This window comes from Sinocyclocheilus anshuiensis, unplaced genomic scaffold (genome assembly GCF_001515605.1).
Source record: "Sinocyclocheilus anshuiensis isolate Anshui unplaced genomic scaffold, SAMN03320099.WGS_v1.1 scaffold2090, whole genome shotgun sequence".
In the NCBI taxonomy this organism is placed as follows: Eukaryota; Metazoa; Chordata; class Actinopteri; order Cypriniformes; family Cyprinidae; genus Sinocyclocheilus; species Sinocyclocheilus anshuiensis.
In genome coordinates, this window is record NW_015560626.1 from 1174702 (window position 1) to 1194001 (window position 19300).

Genomic DNA, 19300 nt, shown 5'->3' on the forward strand with positions numbered 1-19300 from the left:
AAAAAAAAAAAAAAAGTTAATTGTGACTTTTTCATCTCACGTTTATACTTATTTTATTTTTATTTTTTTGTAATAAACTCAGAACTTGGGCTTTTCTTCTGGCAATTCTGTTTTATATGTCACATTTCTGACTTTTTCTTGCCAATGTGAGATTATATCTTTTTTCCCCCTCAGGATTTCACGTTTAACTCATACTCAGAGAAAAAGACAGAATTGTGAGATATAAACTCACAAACTCAAGAATTGTTAGATTTAAAAAAGTCAGAATTGTTAATGGAAAAAAAGTTGTAATCACCTTTATTTATTTTTTATTTATCCAGTGGCAGAAACAAGCTTCTGTATGAAAATTACAGAATGAATGATGACAGAATAATCATTTTGGTGTGAATTATGCCTTCAATAATGATTATAGACTTTCAGGCTCCAAAGAGTATTTAAATATGTATGCATGTATGTATGTGTTTATTTATGGTGTGTCTGTTCCATGGAAAATAAAAATAATCAGGATACTATTTACTTAGCAAGCACTCTTAAAAATAAAGGTTCCAAAAGGGGGGTTTCACAGCGATGCCATAGAAGAACAAGTTTTGGTTCCCCAAAGAACCGTTCAGTGAACAGTTCTTAAAAGAATAATTTTTTCTTAATGTGAAGAACATTTTAATAATCTAAAGAACCTTTTCCACTGTAAAGAACCTTCTGTGGAATGAAAAGGTTCCCTTTCAGTCGGTCACTCCGAGTCACGACGGTGACCGACGAATTGAGATCCCAATTTGTCGGTCACCGACGTGACGTCTCCGTTCCCTCCTTCAGGGAACGAGGGTTACATACGTAACCGAGACGTTCTTTGTGGAACCATTGATGCCAATAAACAACCTTTATTTTTAAGAGTGTGTATTTGAAGGACTTTATAGTTAGCATGTTAAACCATTGCATTTTAGGCACATTTGAGTAGATCTGCTGGGTGCGCACATGTAACGGTCTGAGTGTGGGCCTAGAAGCACCTGCATTTGAGGAGTTTAAAGGAACATTCTTTCTGTTAAGAAAACGCTGAAGTCATCACTCACTTTTGTCCCTTCCATGTGAATGTCATCACTGTCAGAAGTCGTCACCTTTATTTATATAGCACTTTTAACAATACAGATTGTGTCAAAGCAGCTTTACAGTATCAAGCAAATGTCATATCCATTTCAACAGCTTTTCTTGGAATGTAGGAACAATTGTGATCTGCATAGCTTGGTATAGGAAGGTTGGACCCCTCTAACCAAATGTTTTGGTTTTGATTGCTGGTTAAATGTGATAGGCTGTTTTTTCACTTCCTCTCCTAATGAAATAAAGTTATTTCTTAGAAATGTTTCTAACTAAACTAAAGTGATTTGATGGAAAAAATTATGTATTGCAAAGTTAGTTAACATCCAATCAGAATTCCATGATTATATTAGTGATTTCCACAGAGTAAAGCTTTCTGCCATGTAATCAAATGGAGGTACAGGAATTATACGTGTAATTAGAACACAGCCATCAAAGCCTGACACACCGCTCATGTGTCTCACTGTAATTCTGAGCTTCTAAGGAAATTGGCTGGGGTCCATGTGCTGCACAATACCCACATTAACTTGACATTGTCAGGTGTTCTGACTATTTATTTTCTTTTGTTTTCAGTGTGTGTTTGCATGTTATGAGCCGTATTTGATTGATAATCCGCCTGTTCTTTTTTGTTTTCAGCCGGGCTTGTATATTATTTATATTATGTTGCCTTAGACTGACAGCTATTTTGGGGAATTAGTCTTTAGTCTTTAAGGGGTTTAAAGAACATGATCCATAAATAAACAATGCCCCCCTCACACTGTAAATTAGTAATCATTCATTTTAAATTTCAGATACGTTATTTGCACACACCAACATCTGCTGTGTCTGAGTGCATTTTAATAAGTGTCAGAGTAAAGTAATAGAGTAATAAAAATATTGTGTGTCCAGAATCCACATTGAAAAAATTAGATAAAAAAAGAAATAAATAATAATAAATAAGACATATCGGATACTAAGACATTCTGAAATACATGTACATTTTTGGCTCAAATTATTATTTGAATAGTCTTGTTTTTATTGGAAAAATGTAGAGAAATGCAAAATAGCATTTTCATTCATGATCTCAGTCTTTTGGACTTTTTTGTGTATAATTTTAGAAAGTCTTTTCTCATTATAAGCAGCAAACAAACTTCACTATGTTCAAAAGTTTGGGATTTTTTATGTTTTTGAAAGTGCCTTATGCTCTCTTTGGTATTTGTTGTACCAAAAATATAGTAAAACTGAAATATTATTACAATTTAAAACTGTTTTCTATATTTTAATATATTTTAAAATGTAATTAATTCCTGAGGGTAAAGCTGAATTTTCAGCATCATTACTCCAGAATTCAGTGTCACATGATCCTTCAGAAATCATTTTAATATGCCGATTTGGTGGTCAAGAAACATTTCTGATTATCAAAGTTTAAAACAGTTGTTTAAAACCATTTTTCCCCAGATTTGTTAATAAATAGAAAGTTCAAAGGAACAGCATTTATAATCTTTTGTAACATTGTAAATGTCTTTTGATCAATTCAATACATCTTTGCTGAATAAAAGTATTAATTTTTTTCAAAAAATCTTACTGACCCAAGACTTTTGAACAGTAGTCTGTATCAAATCGTCTGTCTTCTAGTGAAACTGAGTGCTTGAGGTTGAATGTCTGGTCTTCAAACAGGATGTCTTTTCAATATGTGAGAGTTCAAAGTGCTGAAGTATTCTTCAAAGCTCGAACGCTGAGCAAATTTCTTTCAGATGGCAACTTTCAGAGTTTGTCATGTGACTTTGTGTGGGTCAAAGACCTGAATCACTCTGGTTTACCATCCATTGTTGCTGTGGGATTAAGCAGTCAGGGTGTATTTAAATGACAGACGAGGCAGATCGGTGCTGAGGAAGGGAGTTGTTCCTTGCTGTAAAGTCTTCACTCTCGTTTTTATATACAGTTCCAGTACCCCCTCCATTTCACTCTTTCCTTTCGTCTTACATCTCAGGGAGTGCAGGCGCATGTCAAGCGATTGTTGAATTGAAATATTGATGTAGAATATCAAAGCATGGGGTATAGCTCCTGTGTTTCCTGAACTAACCGAAAGCTGCTTTGATCACAGGCTCCTGTGATCTGACTTCTGAAGTTGTTAAGAGTACTGAAAAACAAAATGCAAACAAACTTCAAGTGCCCCTAGTAATGATAAAAGTTTCTCTGACAAGTAGATTTTTGTGCTTTTGCATTTTCACACACAAATGATGGAATTCCATCTCACATTAATGCAAATGGACAGTTGTTAACAACACTTCTTTTTTTTACAATTTCTTTCATAGTTTCAAAATGGCATATGTGAGCATTTCATAGTGCAAAATAACTCTAATTCTTGACTCCAATTCAATAAATCTTCTTTTTAGTATTTTCAAAAACGTATATCTTATAACATACCTATACCTTTAAAAGTGATCAGTAATGTACTGCAAGTAATAAAAAAAAAAAAAAAACTAGATATATTTTAGACACTATTTGTGGAACCTTTTCAGAAATGGGAACTGAGGAAGTTCCTGCAAGGTTTTGAGGCACTTGAAATATATGTTTATATTGAAGCCCATTTCCGCCATGAAATAAATAAATAAAAAAATGTAATTGTGACTTTTTATCCCACAATTTTTTCTCATAATTCTGAGTTTATATCTCACAATTCAGATTTTTTTTCTTGCAATTCTAAAAGCCAGAATTGTGAGATGGATAGTTAAATCACAGTTTAGATTTTTTTTTGTCTCAGAATTTCAAGATTATATCTCACAATTCTCTGTTTATTTCTTGCAATTTGGACTTTTTCTCAGAATTGCGAGAAACAAAGTTTGAATTGTGGGATATAAACATTTCTCACATCAGAAATGTGAGATAAAAAAGTTAGTTAATTAGTATCGTAAGATAACCTTCAACATAAACTCGCAATTCTGAGAAGAAAAGTTCAAATTATGAGATATTGTGAGAAAAAGTTGCAATTAACTTTTTTATTTTTTATTCTGTGGCAGAAACAAACAAAAAAGGAATTGTGATGTGAACTCTGAATTAAAGTCAGATTTGCAAAATCTAAACTATAAAGGAGTTTATATCTCACAATTCTGTTTATATCTCTTAATTGTGACTTATTTTCTCAGATTGCGAGAAACAAATTTTAAATTGTGAGATATAAACTCAGAATTGTGAGAAAAAAGTGTCACAACTTTTTATTATATATTTTTTTGTGGTGGAAACAGGTTTTCTTGAATACAAATATAGGATTTTTGAGGCCACTTCAAAAGGTGCTAGAGGTTCTCCAGACGGTTCTCCAATGCCTCAAAGAATCCTTTCAATTTTATTATGTGCATTACAGTTTCATGTGTTCTAAAGATGCATTATATGAACATTTAAATGAGAGATTATGGCGATTAAATCAAATATTTGTGCAAAATCATCAGTAAGCCAGGCCTAAAGCTCAGCATCATCAGCATCCTAAACTATTCAACATTCCTTGACACTGTCGTGGTAATTATGACCAGTGCCGTTCCTGATTGCATTGATTAGTGTTTTAGATGGAAAGATGCAGGGGGCAGCAGGTTTTTTTGTTACATGCACTCTGTTTCATCCATTATGCCGCATTTGTCAAGTTGGGGGTTTCAAGAAATTTAGTCCATGTGGGGCTGTAAACTGGCTTTTGGAGATGGCCAGCAGTACAAAAGCTTGTGGCTGGCTGTTTGGAGTGCAGATGGTCAAGACAGCTGGGACAATTTAGCGATCTGAGACTCTTAAACTGCCCTCCAGACATGCTAAAAACAGCTTGACAACATGCCTGCTATTGTTTTGCTCATTTTATGAGGACATTGATCTTTGAGTGAATGGATTTTGCATTTGTGATAGAGAAGAGTAGGAATCTTGCTGTCTGGACCAATAACAAATTTTAGAAATCGTAAAGTTAAATTAAAAGAATCTATATACTATAATACATATATATTCTATGATAAATTAGAATGAATTTGATCATTTACTACCATTACTTCAAATTATATTCATCTAAGATGACATAAAGAAAAACATAATATTATATATATTATATTATTTAAATATTATCTTTAATTTTTGACATATAATGTTTTATAACTATTGGACATCAAGTATCTCTTTTCTTTTGGATTTAGCATTTGTAATGGAGAAAAGTAAGACTTGCGGTCTGTATCACTAATACATTTTAGAAATTAGATTGTAGAAATAAATTAAATCTATATACTATACACATATATACGTTTATATTCTCTATGATAAATTATTTGATAAATCAGATCAATTTAAATGTAAAAGTAATGGTTTAAACTGAAATTAGAAAAGGCTAAGGGAAGTAATATATTTTATCTTACACATATCTATGTATTATATTAAATGTACTACCATTTACAACCATTATTTAGAATAATATTTCAGATTACATGCTGAAAAAAAATGTAAATACAAATAATAAATAAAAAATATACTATAAATGTTGCGGGGAGAAAACAGTAGATATTAAACATTTTATACATTATAAAAAATTATATATATTTTATATGATTTTATCCCTTCATATCTTATATATAAAATGATAGGGAAATATATAGAATATATAAAATATTTTAAATAATGATAGTAAATTAGTATTATATGTGACCCTGGACCACAAAACCAGTCATAAGGGTCAATGTTTTGAAATTGAGATTTATACATCATCTGAAAGCTGAATAATTAAGCTTTCCATTTATGTATGGTTTGTTAGGATAGGACAATATTTGGCCAACTATTTACACAACTGGATACAACTATTTGAAAATCTGGAATCTGAGGGTGTGAGTGAATGAAGTTCTTAGCAATGCATATTACTAATCAAAAATTAAGTTTTGATATATTTACGGTAGGAAATTTACAAAATATCTTCGTGGAACATGATCTTTATCCTGATGATTTCTGGCATAAAAGAAAAATCGATAATTTTGACCCATACAATGTATTGTTGGCTATTGCTACAAATGAAGAGTTCAGATGCAAAAGCCTCTAAGTATGTCTGACGTTTTTCTTTAAAATTAGATGTATATGTATAGGTTTCTATGTAAGTACTGGTACTTCTGAATGGGTGGAGTCTGGGATTTAGTGCATTTGAAGTGAAAGTACTTGATGAAAATATACTATGTGTGGAGAGCATTCACTCAGCATCATTATCTCATTTTTGACCAAGATGCCTTTTAGAGGCTTTTGCATTGGAACTTTTCAAATATACCTGTGCTACTTATGACTGGTTTTGTGGGCCAGGGGTCACATATATTATATCCCACACATTTTGTTTTTTTCAATTCAAAGCATAATTTTAAATAATTTAATTTCAGTTCAAACCATATATAAATGGAGGAGCTAACCATTTTTTGCCTGAATGGATGTAGTAAACTAATCATGCTCAGGAAATAGTGTGCAGCCACCTAACAGCAGCCGAAACCTCTGTTAAAAGCAGTTCTCCTGATTGCCTGCCATCTCTACAGCTGCCTAATGAAGGCTGGGATCTGTGCTTGCTTTGGAAATTAGTTTTCCCTTGAAAACGGCGTAAGCCGTATCCAGGTCTATTTAAATGAGGTAACATGGGGAAGGTAAGCACAACCACTGGAGCATTGTTTGCACAGTTCAAAGTGAGGAGAGCGTACTTTGCACTTCAAAGACACTCATCTGGGAGGCAGTGAGAGGAGTGGGGGTGGCTGGGGGAAGGAGGGGGGATTTAGGGGACAGGAAATAAGAATCTGGGTAATTAACAACTTCTGCTCCGTAATAAAGCACGCAAAAGGAGACAGAAGCAGCCTCCCCTACGTAAAGCCACCAAATTTCTGATGTGTTATACCTCCTTCCTCTGTTCCCTCTTTTGTTTTTGACTATTATTTTGTTTTATTAGTATTACACACCTTAATTGCCCCCCATACAGTGCAGGGATGTGCTGCTTATCATGTTGCGTTTAAAATTCAGTCTCTCTAACAGGATTTTTACACAGAGCAAAAATTCTGCAGGTTAAAAGATTTTTTTTAATGAACTCTAAGCAATCAGCAGTCAGTCAAATTTAAGATAAACAGACAAACAGAAAACGTTCATTCAGCTATTGTGAAAGAGGAATCAATGCAAATTAGACTTTTAATAACCTAAGGCATAACATATCCTGCAAAATAATGCAATTTTAACAAAACTGATCAACTATTCTCACTTGTTATAAAAACGAGAAATGATGACTCAGATTTTGCAAATGTAAAATTTAACAGCAATCATTTTAGAGACTAGGCCTATCTATCTATCTATCTATCTATCTATCTATCTCTTATTAAACAACTTTTTTTCTTTCTTTAGATGTGTGAATGAAACCACTAACTCAATATAAACAGTCATTAATGGGCTGAGTATCATTATAGGGTAGTTTATTTTAAAGGCAGTCTTCAAAATAAAAATTAATGTTACAGCAACTCAATCCTATTTGACCGATCTGAAGACGACACACGTATAAGTTAAGCACGTTTCCTACGTGTCCCCTCATTTCTCCATCACTGTGGTATATTTGAGCAGACTAAAGCAATGCATCTGCGAGGACAAAGGTCGATTGTTATGCGGCTGGAGGTGAGAGGCAACACAAAGCAGTGAGGATTTTCTATGTATTAAGATGTTAAATGGCTTTCCGACTTCAATGTAAATTCTGGGAGAGAAAGACTCAAAGTGTTAGATGAACTTTGGATGCTCTGCATTTAATCCCTTTAAATGTGATGACGCCCTTAACTTGAACCCGGAGTGTGAAAATGTCACGCAGGGCTCTTCATTTTCTAATATCACTTCAGAGTGCGAACTACTGAGTGTGCATAGAGATTTATTACATTTGTTTTGTTGGAACTTTTACTGATTACCTGGTATAGCTTCTTCATTCGCTTTTATTAATGGGACAAGAATAATAGCCTAATTCGATAGTCTTCAAACTTCATTTAACGTCATAATTAATACGCCATCTTTCCAGAATGAAAATTGACAACTAATAACAGCTGAAGAGATTCAAAACAGATTAACAGAAAAATCAAACCGCCTACAGTGGAACTAATATACATTAAAATACTTTAAACCCCTAAAACTTACATTTGGAACTAACAATAGGGGGAAAAATCATTATATTAATGCCAATTAAGCAGTTAGAAATGTCACATTTTCATATGTATAATATATTTTCATATTCGTTTTAAATGCACATCAACTGCACGCTAAAATATATGTTTTTTTAAAGGTCATTTAAAAAGTTATAATTTGCGTGGTTCGTCGCACTTTTATGTAATTACTGATGGAAAAAATGAAGTTGAAACTCTTAAAATCGAGCGGAAATTATTGTGACTAGCTGCATTTTGTTGGTTTTATTAAGTTATTATAAAGTTTTGATTGTAAGAAGCAAGTGTGCTCATTTCGTTTTTAATTTGTGACAAAAGAACGAGTCGTTAAACCTGTAAATATCATGTAAACAAACTTTCTCATATTAGACTCTTCTCACCAACAACCTGTAAAGTAAAGGGGTTCTCACAGGTTAACATTTGGCAAAATGAAATTAGAATGAAATGAAGGTTATAATACACACCCCTCTTGCTAATCTCCCAAAGATTGCCCTCCCCAATATCCCCCCTCCGCATCTCTCCTCCATTCACTGGCCCTCCTGATACATACTTAAGAGACCCCGTCGAGAGGATCTTTTCCCTATAAAGAGAAGATGCAATCCGAACGCCTTTGAAATGATCCTCAGGACTTATTGCGACAGGCCCTTCAGTCGCACTTCAAAGGGAAGAGTCCTGGTTTGAAAGCCGCTGCTTTTGAAAAGGGACCCAGAAAACCAGGAGCAAGAGCGCGAAGTGGTCAAAGACTCTTACAACCGATAAAGGACAGGAGAGAGAATCAACGGATTATTGATGATCACTATATCTAAACTCATGCACAGGTAACCTGGTTGTGTAACGGGGTCAATCCGTGCAGGATCTTTGCGTGCCTCCTCGCCCGCACGCTCTGACTTTGGCACGGTTACGCACTGCGCGCCGCGCTTCACGCTGGTGTGAATATTATCTTGAAGCTCCCGTGCACACATGGCTGCGTTAACTTTATCCAGAGCGGACAATTTCCTGCACAATTTCTTACAGGTACTGCACTTTTGTTTTTTAATAAATTTGTTTTATCATACATTTTCCGCGTACTACTTTGGCACAATTAAATCAACAACAATTATTTTCGCTGCATAACTTTTATTTGGGTGCATCTTCTTTCTTTCTTTCTTTCTTTCTTTCTTTCTTTCTTTCTTTCTTTCTTTCTTTCTATCTATCTATCTATCTATCTATCTAGTTTCCATTGATTTAACATGTCACATTGTTTCCTTCAAATTTAAGAACTTTTAATTTAGTTTCAGAACAGTTAATAAATTAAAAGTAATTTAAAAAGTGCAAGTAACTTAAAGTTGTCATTTTGGCAAGATTATGTATTATATTCAATATATTCACTTTAAAAAACAAAAATAATATAGTAAAATGAGCTGCATTATTATTTTTTTAATTATTTAGAGACTATTAATTTACTGATAATATAAAAATAATTCCAAATAATAATAAAAACTTAAAACAAGGCTGTAATTAAACTTATTTTACCAAATAATTTTTTTATACCAAATATAATTCTAAATCAATTCTGTATATATGAATATGAATGTATGAAGGTTAATTTAGTTACAATGATTTTTATCCCCCCATCTAGGATCGTACTCCCAGCTCCTCTCCAGAAAGCGGTCCTAACACCCTTTCCTTTTTGGCCACCACATGCAGTCAGGCTTGGCAGGAGGGGTCTCAGCTCCCTTACGAGGGGTCGGTGGGCTCCGCTTCCAGCATGTTTCAGTTCTGGAGCAATGACGTGGCCCCAAACTCCAGCTTGAGTGCTCACCAGATGACCTTCACTGTGCCCAAAATGCAGTTCCCCGGCCACATGCAGCCCACCCTGGGCTCGCACTCCCATCATCACCATCATCACCACCATCACCACCACGAGCTCCCCCTCACCCCTCCAGCCGAGCCTCCGACCGCCTACTCATTCGATCTGTCTCCAGTAAAGATGCTCTCCTCCCAGGCGCAGGGGAACGTGCCGTACTACACGCAGCACAACGCTGTGGGTCAGAACTTTCCTAGCTTCCTTCAGAACGCTTCAGGAAGACCTCACCTACCAGGTGGACACGTTGAGGACAGCCAGCAGTGGTGGAGTCTCCCTCAGAGTAACAGCGCACCCTCCGGGCACCCTTTCTCTCTGGGACGCCAGCTGGTTTTGGGCCACCAGCCTCAAATCGCTGCTCTTCTGCAAGGAACCTCAAAAGGTCTGCTGAGCTCAACTCGCCGTTGTCGCAGGTGCAAATGCCCCAACTGCCAGTCCACGGGAAACGGAGGTGCTGCTCTGGAGTTCGGGAAGAAAAGACTACACATTTGTCACATTCCAGATTGCGGCAAGGTCTACAAAAAAACCTCTCACCTGAAGGCGCACCTGCGCTGGCATGCCGGCGAGCGGCCCTTCATCTGCAACTGGCTCTTCTGCGGAAAGAGCTTCACTCGCTCAGATGAGCTGCAGAGGCATCTTCGCACGCACACCGGGGAGAAGCGTTTCGGCTGTCAACAGTGCGGGAAAAGGTTTATGCGGAGCGATCACCTCTCCAAGCATGTGAAGACCCACCAGAGCAGGAAGAGCCGGTCCAGTCAGCCTTCTCAAAGTGGGACTGATGCACTGCTAAGCAACATTAAGAGAGAGTAAAGGATGCTGAATGCAAAAGAACACAGTATAGTATCAGGAATTAAACCAGAAACCCTTTGAGGCCATTTGCGTCATCTAAACTTTTTTTATAGAAAAGGTGAAATTGTTAAAAATACAGTATATTCCAAAAAGCAATAGGAGCATGGGCCTGTTTTGAAAACACTGGAGTGAACGCACACCATGCTGCACCGAAATTGATCTTTGAGACCTTAAAGAGACTTTAGGTCACAGTGGATGTGATAGAGCTGATAAAATTGACATTTTATTATGGCTCTGGATGCAAAGACTTCTTATGACCAAATTTGCCCTTGCACATTTATTTAAAGATAATTCAATTCCTCTAAAGAAATTCTCTGAACAGCACAATCAAAAGTATTTGTTACATGGTAAAAATGTCATTTGTTTGCATTTTGTTGTTGCTTTCTCTAGTTTTTAGGGGAAATTGATGCCTTATATTAAAATCATAAGTTCTGGTTGCAAAATTTGCCAACGTTATTCCCTGACAGATTACTGTAGGTCTTGTTTTCTTGCAGAGAATGGCACTGCTATAAATCTATTTCACTCTAAATCTAAATAGTTTCAAGACATGAACCAAATGTATATAATGTTTATATAGCGCACAGTTCTAGAAAGACCAGCATGTGAAATATTAATAAACACAAATAACTGTGCAACTCAAAATCTTGTGCTTCGTTTTGTTTATTCCTTCACAGCGTTTAATACCTTGCCAAGCACACTTCGTGCATTTTAACAGATGTGTGAAGTTCAGCAAATGGCTAATGTTAAATCTAACATGGCGTGTCGGACCTCAGCATTTTGCATTTATTCTAATGTTAATGTACTAGCATTCAGGATACTAATTTAAGGTGGCCATTGTTTCCAAGGTGTCGAGGAAGCACTTAAAGCAAAGACACATGACTGGAGAGACTTCAGACATTTTACAGTTGTCAGTAAATAGTCAGGCCATTCATGAGAACAGTGGTCTGACCTTCTCCCATCAAGTTCACAGTCATGTTGTCTCGTAATGGCTGGTGTAAATAACAGACAACAGTCACTGAGGATAGCGCTCTACTGGAGCTCACTGTGAATGGACCCCCGGCTGTTTATATCCCACTTGCCGTGACAGAAGTCGCTTTGATTTGGCACCTTTGTGATAGTGAATGCTCACAAACCCTCTTCCCCCATCTGTGTGTGTGTAAATGAACCCTTTACTGCTAAAGAATGTGACTTAAACAGAGACAAATTAACCAGATGTCTGCATGTGTTAACTAGATTCCCTAGCCAGATCACAGAAAGCTCACTGATCTTGTTTGATATCAGTATGATTCTGGTCTTTGGTTTAAAAAAAAAAAATTCCCATATACTTTATCTTTTTTTTTTTTACAAAAAAGTTGAGATACACCACAGCAAAAATGACTGTAAAGGTTTTCATCCGTGTACACTCTAAAAAATGCTGGGTTGTTTCAACCCAATGTTGGGTCAAATATGGACTAACCCAACTGTTGGGTTCAATTTTGGTTACATTTTTAAATTAACTTTTTAACCCAACAGTTGGGTTAGTCCATATTTGACCCAACATTGGGTCGAAACAACCCAGCATTTTTTAGAGTGTAGGTCAACATAAAGTGTCTGATGGAGTTTAATAAGAAGAAATTCAACAAGCAAGTCTAGTTCCGACCAATTGCTTCTGAATAAACTACACCAGAACCTACTTAACGGGGCAAGTTGTCAATAACTAAAAGTTTTTTTTTTTTTAAAGCCAAAAAGTCCAAATACACAAATTTTGACTTTCTCTAGCAATGATTTAGTATGTTAGTTTCAAACACCCAGATCAAAAGAGTCTAAAAAACAAATAATTTCTGTGAATTTTGTCTCAGAAAATAAAACATCATTATATTTTTATTATCATTATATCTTGGAACTAATTACCACAATGAAACCACACTGGGATACAAAAAAGGTCAATTATTTAATGAAGATTATAATTTTAGATTATAATTAGAATATAATTTTGACTGAAAGGTTTGACTTTGTTTTCAGGGCAAACATATTTTTCATAATATTAGGGCAAGTTGTCATATACTTTACATTTTGTAATTTTATACAAATGATCATTACAATTTCATTTATAGTTGTTTTACTAGACAATTTTGCTGATAAGCCAATAAAAAGCTATTTAATGGCAGGTTTCAATGTGACTTTGACAAACTGCCCTTTTATAGGTCATGTTCAGTAAACTATATTGGGTCTTTTTGTACGTTTTTTTTTTCTATACAGAAACTGACTTTCCGAAACAATCCTACTCTGAGAAATATTTTAGTGTGACAACTAGCCCCGGTCTCCCTTATACAACAAATACACATCCTCAAAGACATCACACAGCAAACGTCTGTGAATACAGCAGAAAAGGAAACGTGTGTTCCTAAACACTCTTGTGTTCCAAAAGGAACCAGTTTAATTTGATATAATACAATGATAGGTTTTGTCACATAGACATAGATCACGTCCAATTCTTTCTCTACATCATTTCCTTCATCTTTTAGCGGTGTTCTTCAAAATAGCATGCAACAATGTAAGATTCAAATCCACATTTGTGGAAAGGCAGTACAGGAAAGCTTTCAGTTTATACAGGGCTATGTCAAATTATTTGATTTCTGCTGATTTGAATATTACGTCAAGGCAAGAGAAGGTTATTACAATCATTTTAAGGATATTTATGCGAATGCATCTGAAACATGCCGACAGTAAAGCACATGAGCTTTGAATTTGAAGTTTTAAACTGATCTGTGGAAAAGACCGATTGGATGTGTATACAGCGCTGAAGTCCTCTGGCACCCTCTGTTGGAAAGAATGTGCAATGAGCTAAACGGCGTGAAAGTGCTTTTTGATCATGCTTCAACATCAAATACCAAACACATACCACCCCTTCTTTGGTGAGACATCTAACATTTTATGACAAACTATATGTTTCAGATTTGATTAACAATGTCAATCCTCTTTCTAACTAATGATTTGGTTTGCCGTTAACAAATAATTTGCTTTAATAAGAACTATAAAACAACTAAACAAAATACAATAACCAAAAAAAATGTGTTGACAACTTTGGAAGATAAAAACAGACATCTTTAGCTTTTTCCCTCGTTTTTATGAGAACATTTTACTAAAAATTAAGCAAGTGTTTTAGCTTGTTTTCAAATAGTCGATAAATGAACTGAATTGCATTTTAGGCTTAATGTTTCATTCATTTTTGTGTAAAGGGTACTGGCTCCTGCTTTTGGCACATAATGACATGACAATTTACCTTTGGCCTTCATTAAGTTATATATTAATAATAATAATAATAATCATATCTAATAATTCAGCAACCTCAATTTGAATGACAAGACCTGCAGAGTAATCCAGGCAGTGGGCATTACACAAGGAGGGGTGGCAGAAGCCAAAAAGAGTCATTTAGCCACAGATAACTGCTTTTATACTGCATGTTCTTCTGCTGTAACAACTGCTGTCCATCTTTCAGTCCAACCCTTGAGCAGTTCCTCCAGATGCTCGTTGTGTGTGATCTCTTATGTCCACCTGTAGTTGTGAAGTCTGAACACGAGTCGCTCATTGTCCACTACAACGGAGTTGATTGATCTTCGAGAATTCAAACATCCAATTAGCGAAGAGAAAGTCAAGTGTCCGTGTCTCCATTCACAGATCATTCTTCTACAAACGGTATATACAAATTAGCTGCATTTAGAGTCTGTTTCCCCTTAGCTCCTTCAGAAGAGTTTACGCAGCCCACAAAAGCATTCAATATAGACGGGAGACAGAAAGACAGCTTCTGTAAAGAGGCACCAATAGTGCGAAACCTTTAAAATCCAGCGCGAGCCCACTAAGGACCCTCTTATGTTTATAATAATAATACAGTATGCTCTCTGCAAAACACATCTGATGGAAAACGTTCAGCATGTTTGCAAGGATGAAGCCATCAGAATTTAGCACACAAATACACATTCATACATTACATGCACGCTTGCCCAAATGCATCCTCACACCCTCAAATAAAGGTTTACTCTGGTTCCTGCTCCAGTGACCTCCCAATATAGGAATGGTTGATTCTCCTTTGAACACAAAACAACTTTAATAAAAGACAACAACAACAAATAAAAGAGAAATTATATAAAACCATTTAAAAAGTCACTAGGTAATTCGCGTCACAGGTTTAGGAAAAATACCACAAGATAACAGACGTGAATAAAGTCCAGACTGTGGCATGCTCTGGTGCAAAATCAGAATTAGGGTGATTTCCATTCACAGGTCATCCTCATCAAGCTGGGCCAAGTTACTGGAGCGCTGAAGAGTGGAGGAGGGACTTGGAACAGCCATGCGTCCCTCTCTCGGTGAAGATCTGCGGCCAACATCTCCTGAGCTCTGGGACACAATGTAGAAAAAAAAACACTATTTTTGCCACTGATGGTTTATTTTTCTAAACAGCACATTATTAATATCAAGATTCTGTGGAAGCCTGTTTTTGTGCCTATTGAGAAAAAAAGTGCTTAAAGTAAGAAATAAAATCATATTGTAAGATATAAAGTCACAAGTATGAGATATAGTCATAATTGTGAACTGTAAAGTCAAATTTTAAGATATAAAGGCGCAATTACGAGTTAATACGTTAATAAAGTAAAACCGCAAGACATAGTCACATTATAAGCTGTAAAGTCGCAGATGTGAGAAACAGAGTGGCAAGATATAACTCAGTCACGTTGCGAGATATTAAGTCGCTCTGTGGAATAGTAACAATTGGGAGATATAGTCGCAATTATTAGAAATAAAGTTGCAAATGCATAATATAAAGTCAAACTATGAGATATAAAGTTGTAACTGCAAAATATAGTCACATTGTGAGATATAAAGTCGCAATTTTAAGATATAAAGTTACATTTACAAGAAAAATTCGTAATTGTAAAATATAGTCCCACTGTGAGATAAAAAGTCACAATTTTAAGATACAAAGTTACGTTTACAAGAAACAAACCCATAATTGCAAAATATAGTCACATTGTGAGATATAAAGACAAAATTACAAGAAATAAAGTTGTGAAGATAGAAGATAAAACTGCAAGATATAGTCACATTTTAAAATATAAAGTCACAATTATGGGTTTTTAGGACAAAATTATGAGAAATAGTGTCACATTGCGAAATATAAAGTCACAACTGGGAGATATGAAGTTGCATGTGTAAGATATGAAGTCACAATTATAAGAAATATTTGCAATTGCCACATACAGTCATAATTTGACATAAGCCACAATTATGAGAAAAAAACACAATTGTGTGCTATAAAATTACAATATAAGATACAAAGTTGCAATTATAAAAAATGCAATTAGTAAGTTGCAAAGTTGCAAGTGAGATATATTAAGTCTCAATTACCTTTAAAAAATATTTAAGTCTCACAGGCAATGCTTCTGAAATCTTCATTCGTGAATGTATAAAGGTTTGCGATGCGTGACGGCAAATAAATTTTCGTCTATTCCCCAAGCAGAGAAAAAATGAGCTGTCACAAGCCTAGCGCTAGTCTGAAAATGGCTGAAGAGTCTTAATTACCGGGAGCAGCCCAGGATATTAAGAGTAATATGTTTGTTACACGGTTTATGACATGACTAAAATAGGCATGACTGAAAATTGTCACAACAGAGCTTCAGAAATGACAACATATTGCTCAACACTCCTGTCAGATCAAGAATCCTTGTTAGATATGAGAGAGACAGGTGTGTTATTGTCTTATGCCTTGCTTTTTGGTTCTGTCTAGAAAGCTTTTCACACTTATTATAAACCTCATATCTTAGTTATGATCGGTGTCCCTTGGTATACCTGTCCTTGACTCATTTCTCACCTTCAATATCAGAATAGAAATAACAATCAAAATGCTAATATAAGCACATCCTAAGAACCCCCTATTTTTCCTTAATGTTACAAATATAGCCTGAAGAAATGTAATCATTGCCGGCATTAATTTAAATTAGATGGTAGATAATTTTAGATTTAGATATAGAAGATAAACTACTATAAAATTAACTTAGCATGAAAAGTAGCTGGCTTTAGACAAAAGCACAGGGGAACTGAAGTCAAAACAGCGCTTGGATCCAGCACCAGTCTGATTCAATAGCCTGCAAGAACAATCAGGCGTTTGTTAGGGATCGGTTACTTCCTTCTGTCAACCTGTCTCCTTCCTGTTTGTGAAGTGCTGTTGCTCAAAGGCCTGAGTAAAGCAGATAAACAGCTATTTCACACACAACTATTGTTGAGCTGTCATCAAAGCTCATTCGGGACTAGACGTCGCTGTAGACGGAGAGGGATGTTTTAATAGTATCAGAATAGGGAAAACCTCAACAAAGGAGACTTCACAGCAGTCATAAATATGATTAAAGATGTTATGAGGTAAAATCAATAAGAAATATTCAAGACTCTGCACTATTTCTAATAAAATTAGCTAATATTTTACTCCAATAGTTTTTTCGGAAATATAATTTGCAATGAAACCAGTTGTATTAAATCACTTAAACCCAGAGCTTTAGTCATTGTACCTGTCCTGCAAATAAGCCCGTTTATGTTTGTTATTGAATGTCTACATTACACCAGCAGGGGGAGCGGTGTGGCTTCTTTTTCTAAATTGCATGCTTACCAAACACCAGCATAGCGTGCACTTTACCTGTGAGGCTTGCGTGCTAGAGGAACACAGGCCGTTGGAGAATGCCTGGCGGTTTAGAGGTGCCTGGGAGAATGACTGCTCTTCAGAGAAGGCCAGCTGCACATGAGTTGGAGACACCGTCTGGGAATTCAGTCTGGAGTCCACCGGACAGCGCTGGACATCAGACAGAAACAGCAGTTACAAAATTACAAGAAATAACGAGTTATTTATATCCATTTACCACATACGATTGTGACCCCTCAGATGATGACACTGGGATGAGTAAAGAAAACTTAAAAGAAATAAGTTGAGGTGAAAGTTAAGGAAATGATCTCAGACAGAAGAGGCCAATCTTTCTCAGCAATACTAACTACAGTAACATACTCATGTTTGTATTTAAATATTATACTGTATATTATTATCTGTAAAGTGTTATTTTACTATTATTAACATACTATCATAGTTTTTTAATAAATATTTTGAAACATTTATTTTAATATTTTTAATTTAGTGATTTTATATGATGATTATTATTATTGTTTTTGATTTGATTATATCTGTGGAGTGTTATTTCACTATTACTTATATACTACACACACTATTATAGTTTTTATAGCTATTTTAAATGAGCTTTTTAGCTTTTCGTTACATGCTTTTTCTATTTAGTATTTTTTAAGCATATCTAAATAGTTTTAATTTCTTTTTTATTTCAGTTTTGTCATTTTGCCATTTCATAGGTAGTTTTTCTTTTTGAAGCATTTCTAAATAGTGTTAATTTATTTTTATGTCAGTTTTAGTTAGTAATTAAACTTAAATGTATTTCAGTTAATTTCCAAGGAAACATTTCTAATTTTCATTTTTCATCTGTTTTTTTTTTAGCTTTATTTCAATTAACAAACAAGTTTTTTAATAGTTTTAGTTAACAGTAACAACACATCAAAAAGTCAAAAGAGAACCGGTAAAAACTGTTCAAGTATGCATACTAAACATTCAAAAATAGTACACCATTAAGTATACTATGATTTGGGACGCATTAAACCCAATCTTGTTTATTAGTTTGCATGAAAATTGGAATTCGGCCTAGGTTTGATTAAAAGCATGGATGACCACAAAAAAAGGGTGCTTGAGTTTCAAGCAAACCTCAGATGCTTGAGCTCTCTTACCTCTGGCTGCGAGTGGTCATCAGTGGGGACCTGGCTGGGCAGGTAGAGAGAGGGCAAAGATGTGTTACAGGAGCGCAGACAGGGCAGTTTGTGTCGGTCGATAGAAGCTGAGGAGTGGGGCCTCAGACCAACCACTGCTGACAGAGGAGGCTTCATGCTACGGCCCAAACTGTTGCTCTTGCTCTCCTTTCTCTGGTACTCTATGGGCGACTGCAGGGCTGAAACACACACAAAACAAAAACGCTGAACCGACTGTCCTTTTATCCCTCATAGCTTTATGTTCATGTCATTTAAATATGGCAGCTACTTTGACTGAACCGCTGGGGAAACTTTGAAGGTCTCACCATTTAGGAAATTACGTTGGGTCTCCAGTATTTGGCTCACGTCACTGACCCAAGCCTTGCAGATATCCTGCGATGACGAGTGCAAGACAAATCGCACCGTGCTGCCATCAGCCCCGCGAGATGACAGGGCAAAACGATTTGGGTCACCGTCTACACACACCTCCACACCCAGACAACTTATCTGAAAGGAGAAGCCCTGTTAACCAATGCAAACATACTGCATAATACAGTAACCT

The 19300-nt window shown here is 35.6% G+C and overlaps 2 protein-coding genes across 2 annotated transcripts in view; one reads left to right on the forward strand and one right to left on the reverse strand.

Moving 5' to 3' along the window:
- The first annotated feature begins 9064 nt into the window (after window positions 1–9064).
- LOC107681947 (transcription factor Sp5-like) lies at window positions 9065–10878 on the forward strand. Its single transcript, XM_016478321.1, has 2 exons — window positions 9065–9239; window positions 9844–10878. Exons 1-2 carry the CDS (start codon window positions 9186–9188, stop codon window positions 10876–10878), a joined length of 1089 nt encoding a protein of 362 aa, XP_016333807.1. The 5' UTR covers window positions 9065–9185.
- A 2071-nt stretch (window positions 10879–12949) lies between these two features.
- Window positions 12950–19300, reverse strand: part of LOC107681953 (rho guanine nucleotide exchange factor 25-like) — a 71404-nt gene continuing 65053 nt past the window's right edge. The window contains exons 14-17 of the mRNA XM_016478328.1: window positions 19065–19245; window positions 18721–18938; window positions 17579–17731; window positions 12950–15291 (exon numbers count right to left, since the gene is read on the reverse strand). Coding sequence (XP_016333814.1) covers window positions 15172–15291; window positions 17579–17731; window positions 18721–18938; window positions 19065–19245 — 672 coding nt within the window. The 3' untranslated portion in view covers window positions 12950–15171. The remainder of the gene's footprint in view (window positions 15292–17578; window positions 17732–18720; window positions 18939–19064; window positions 19246–19300) is intronic.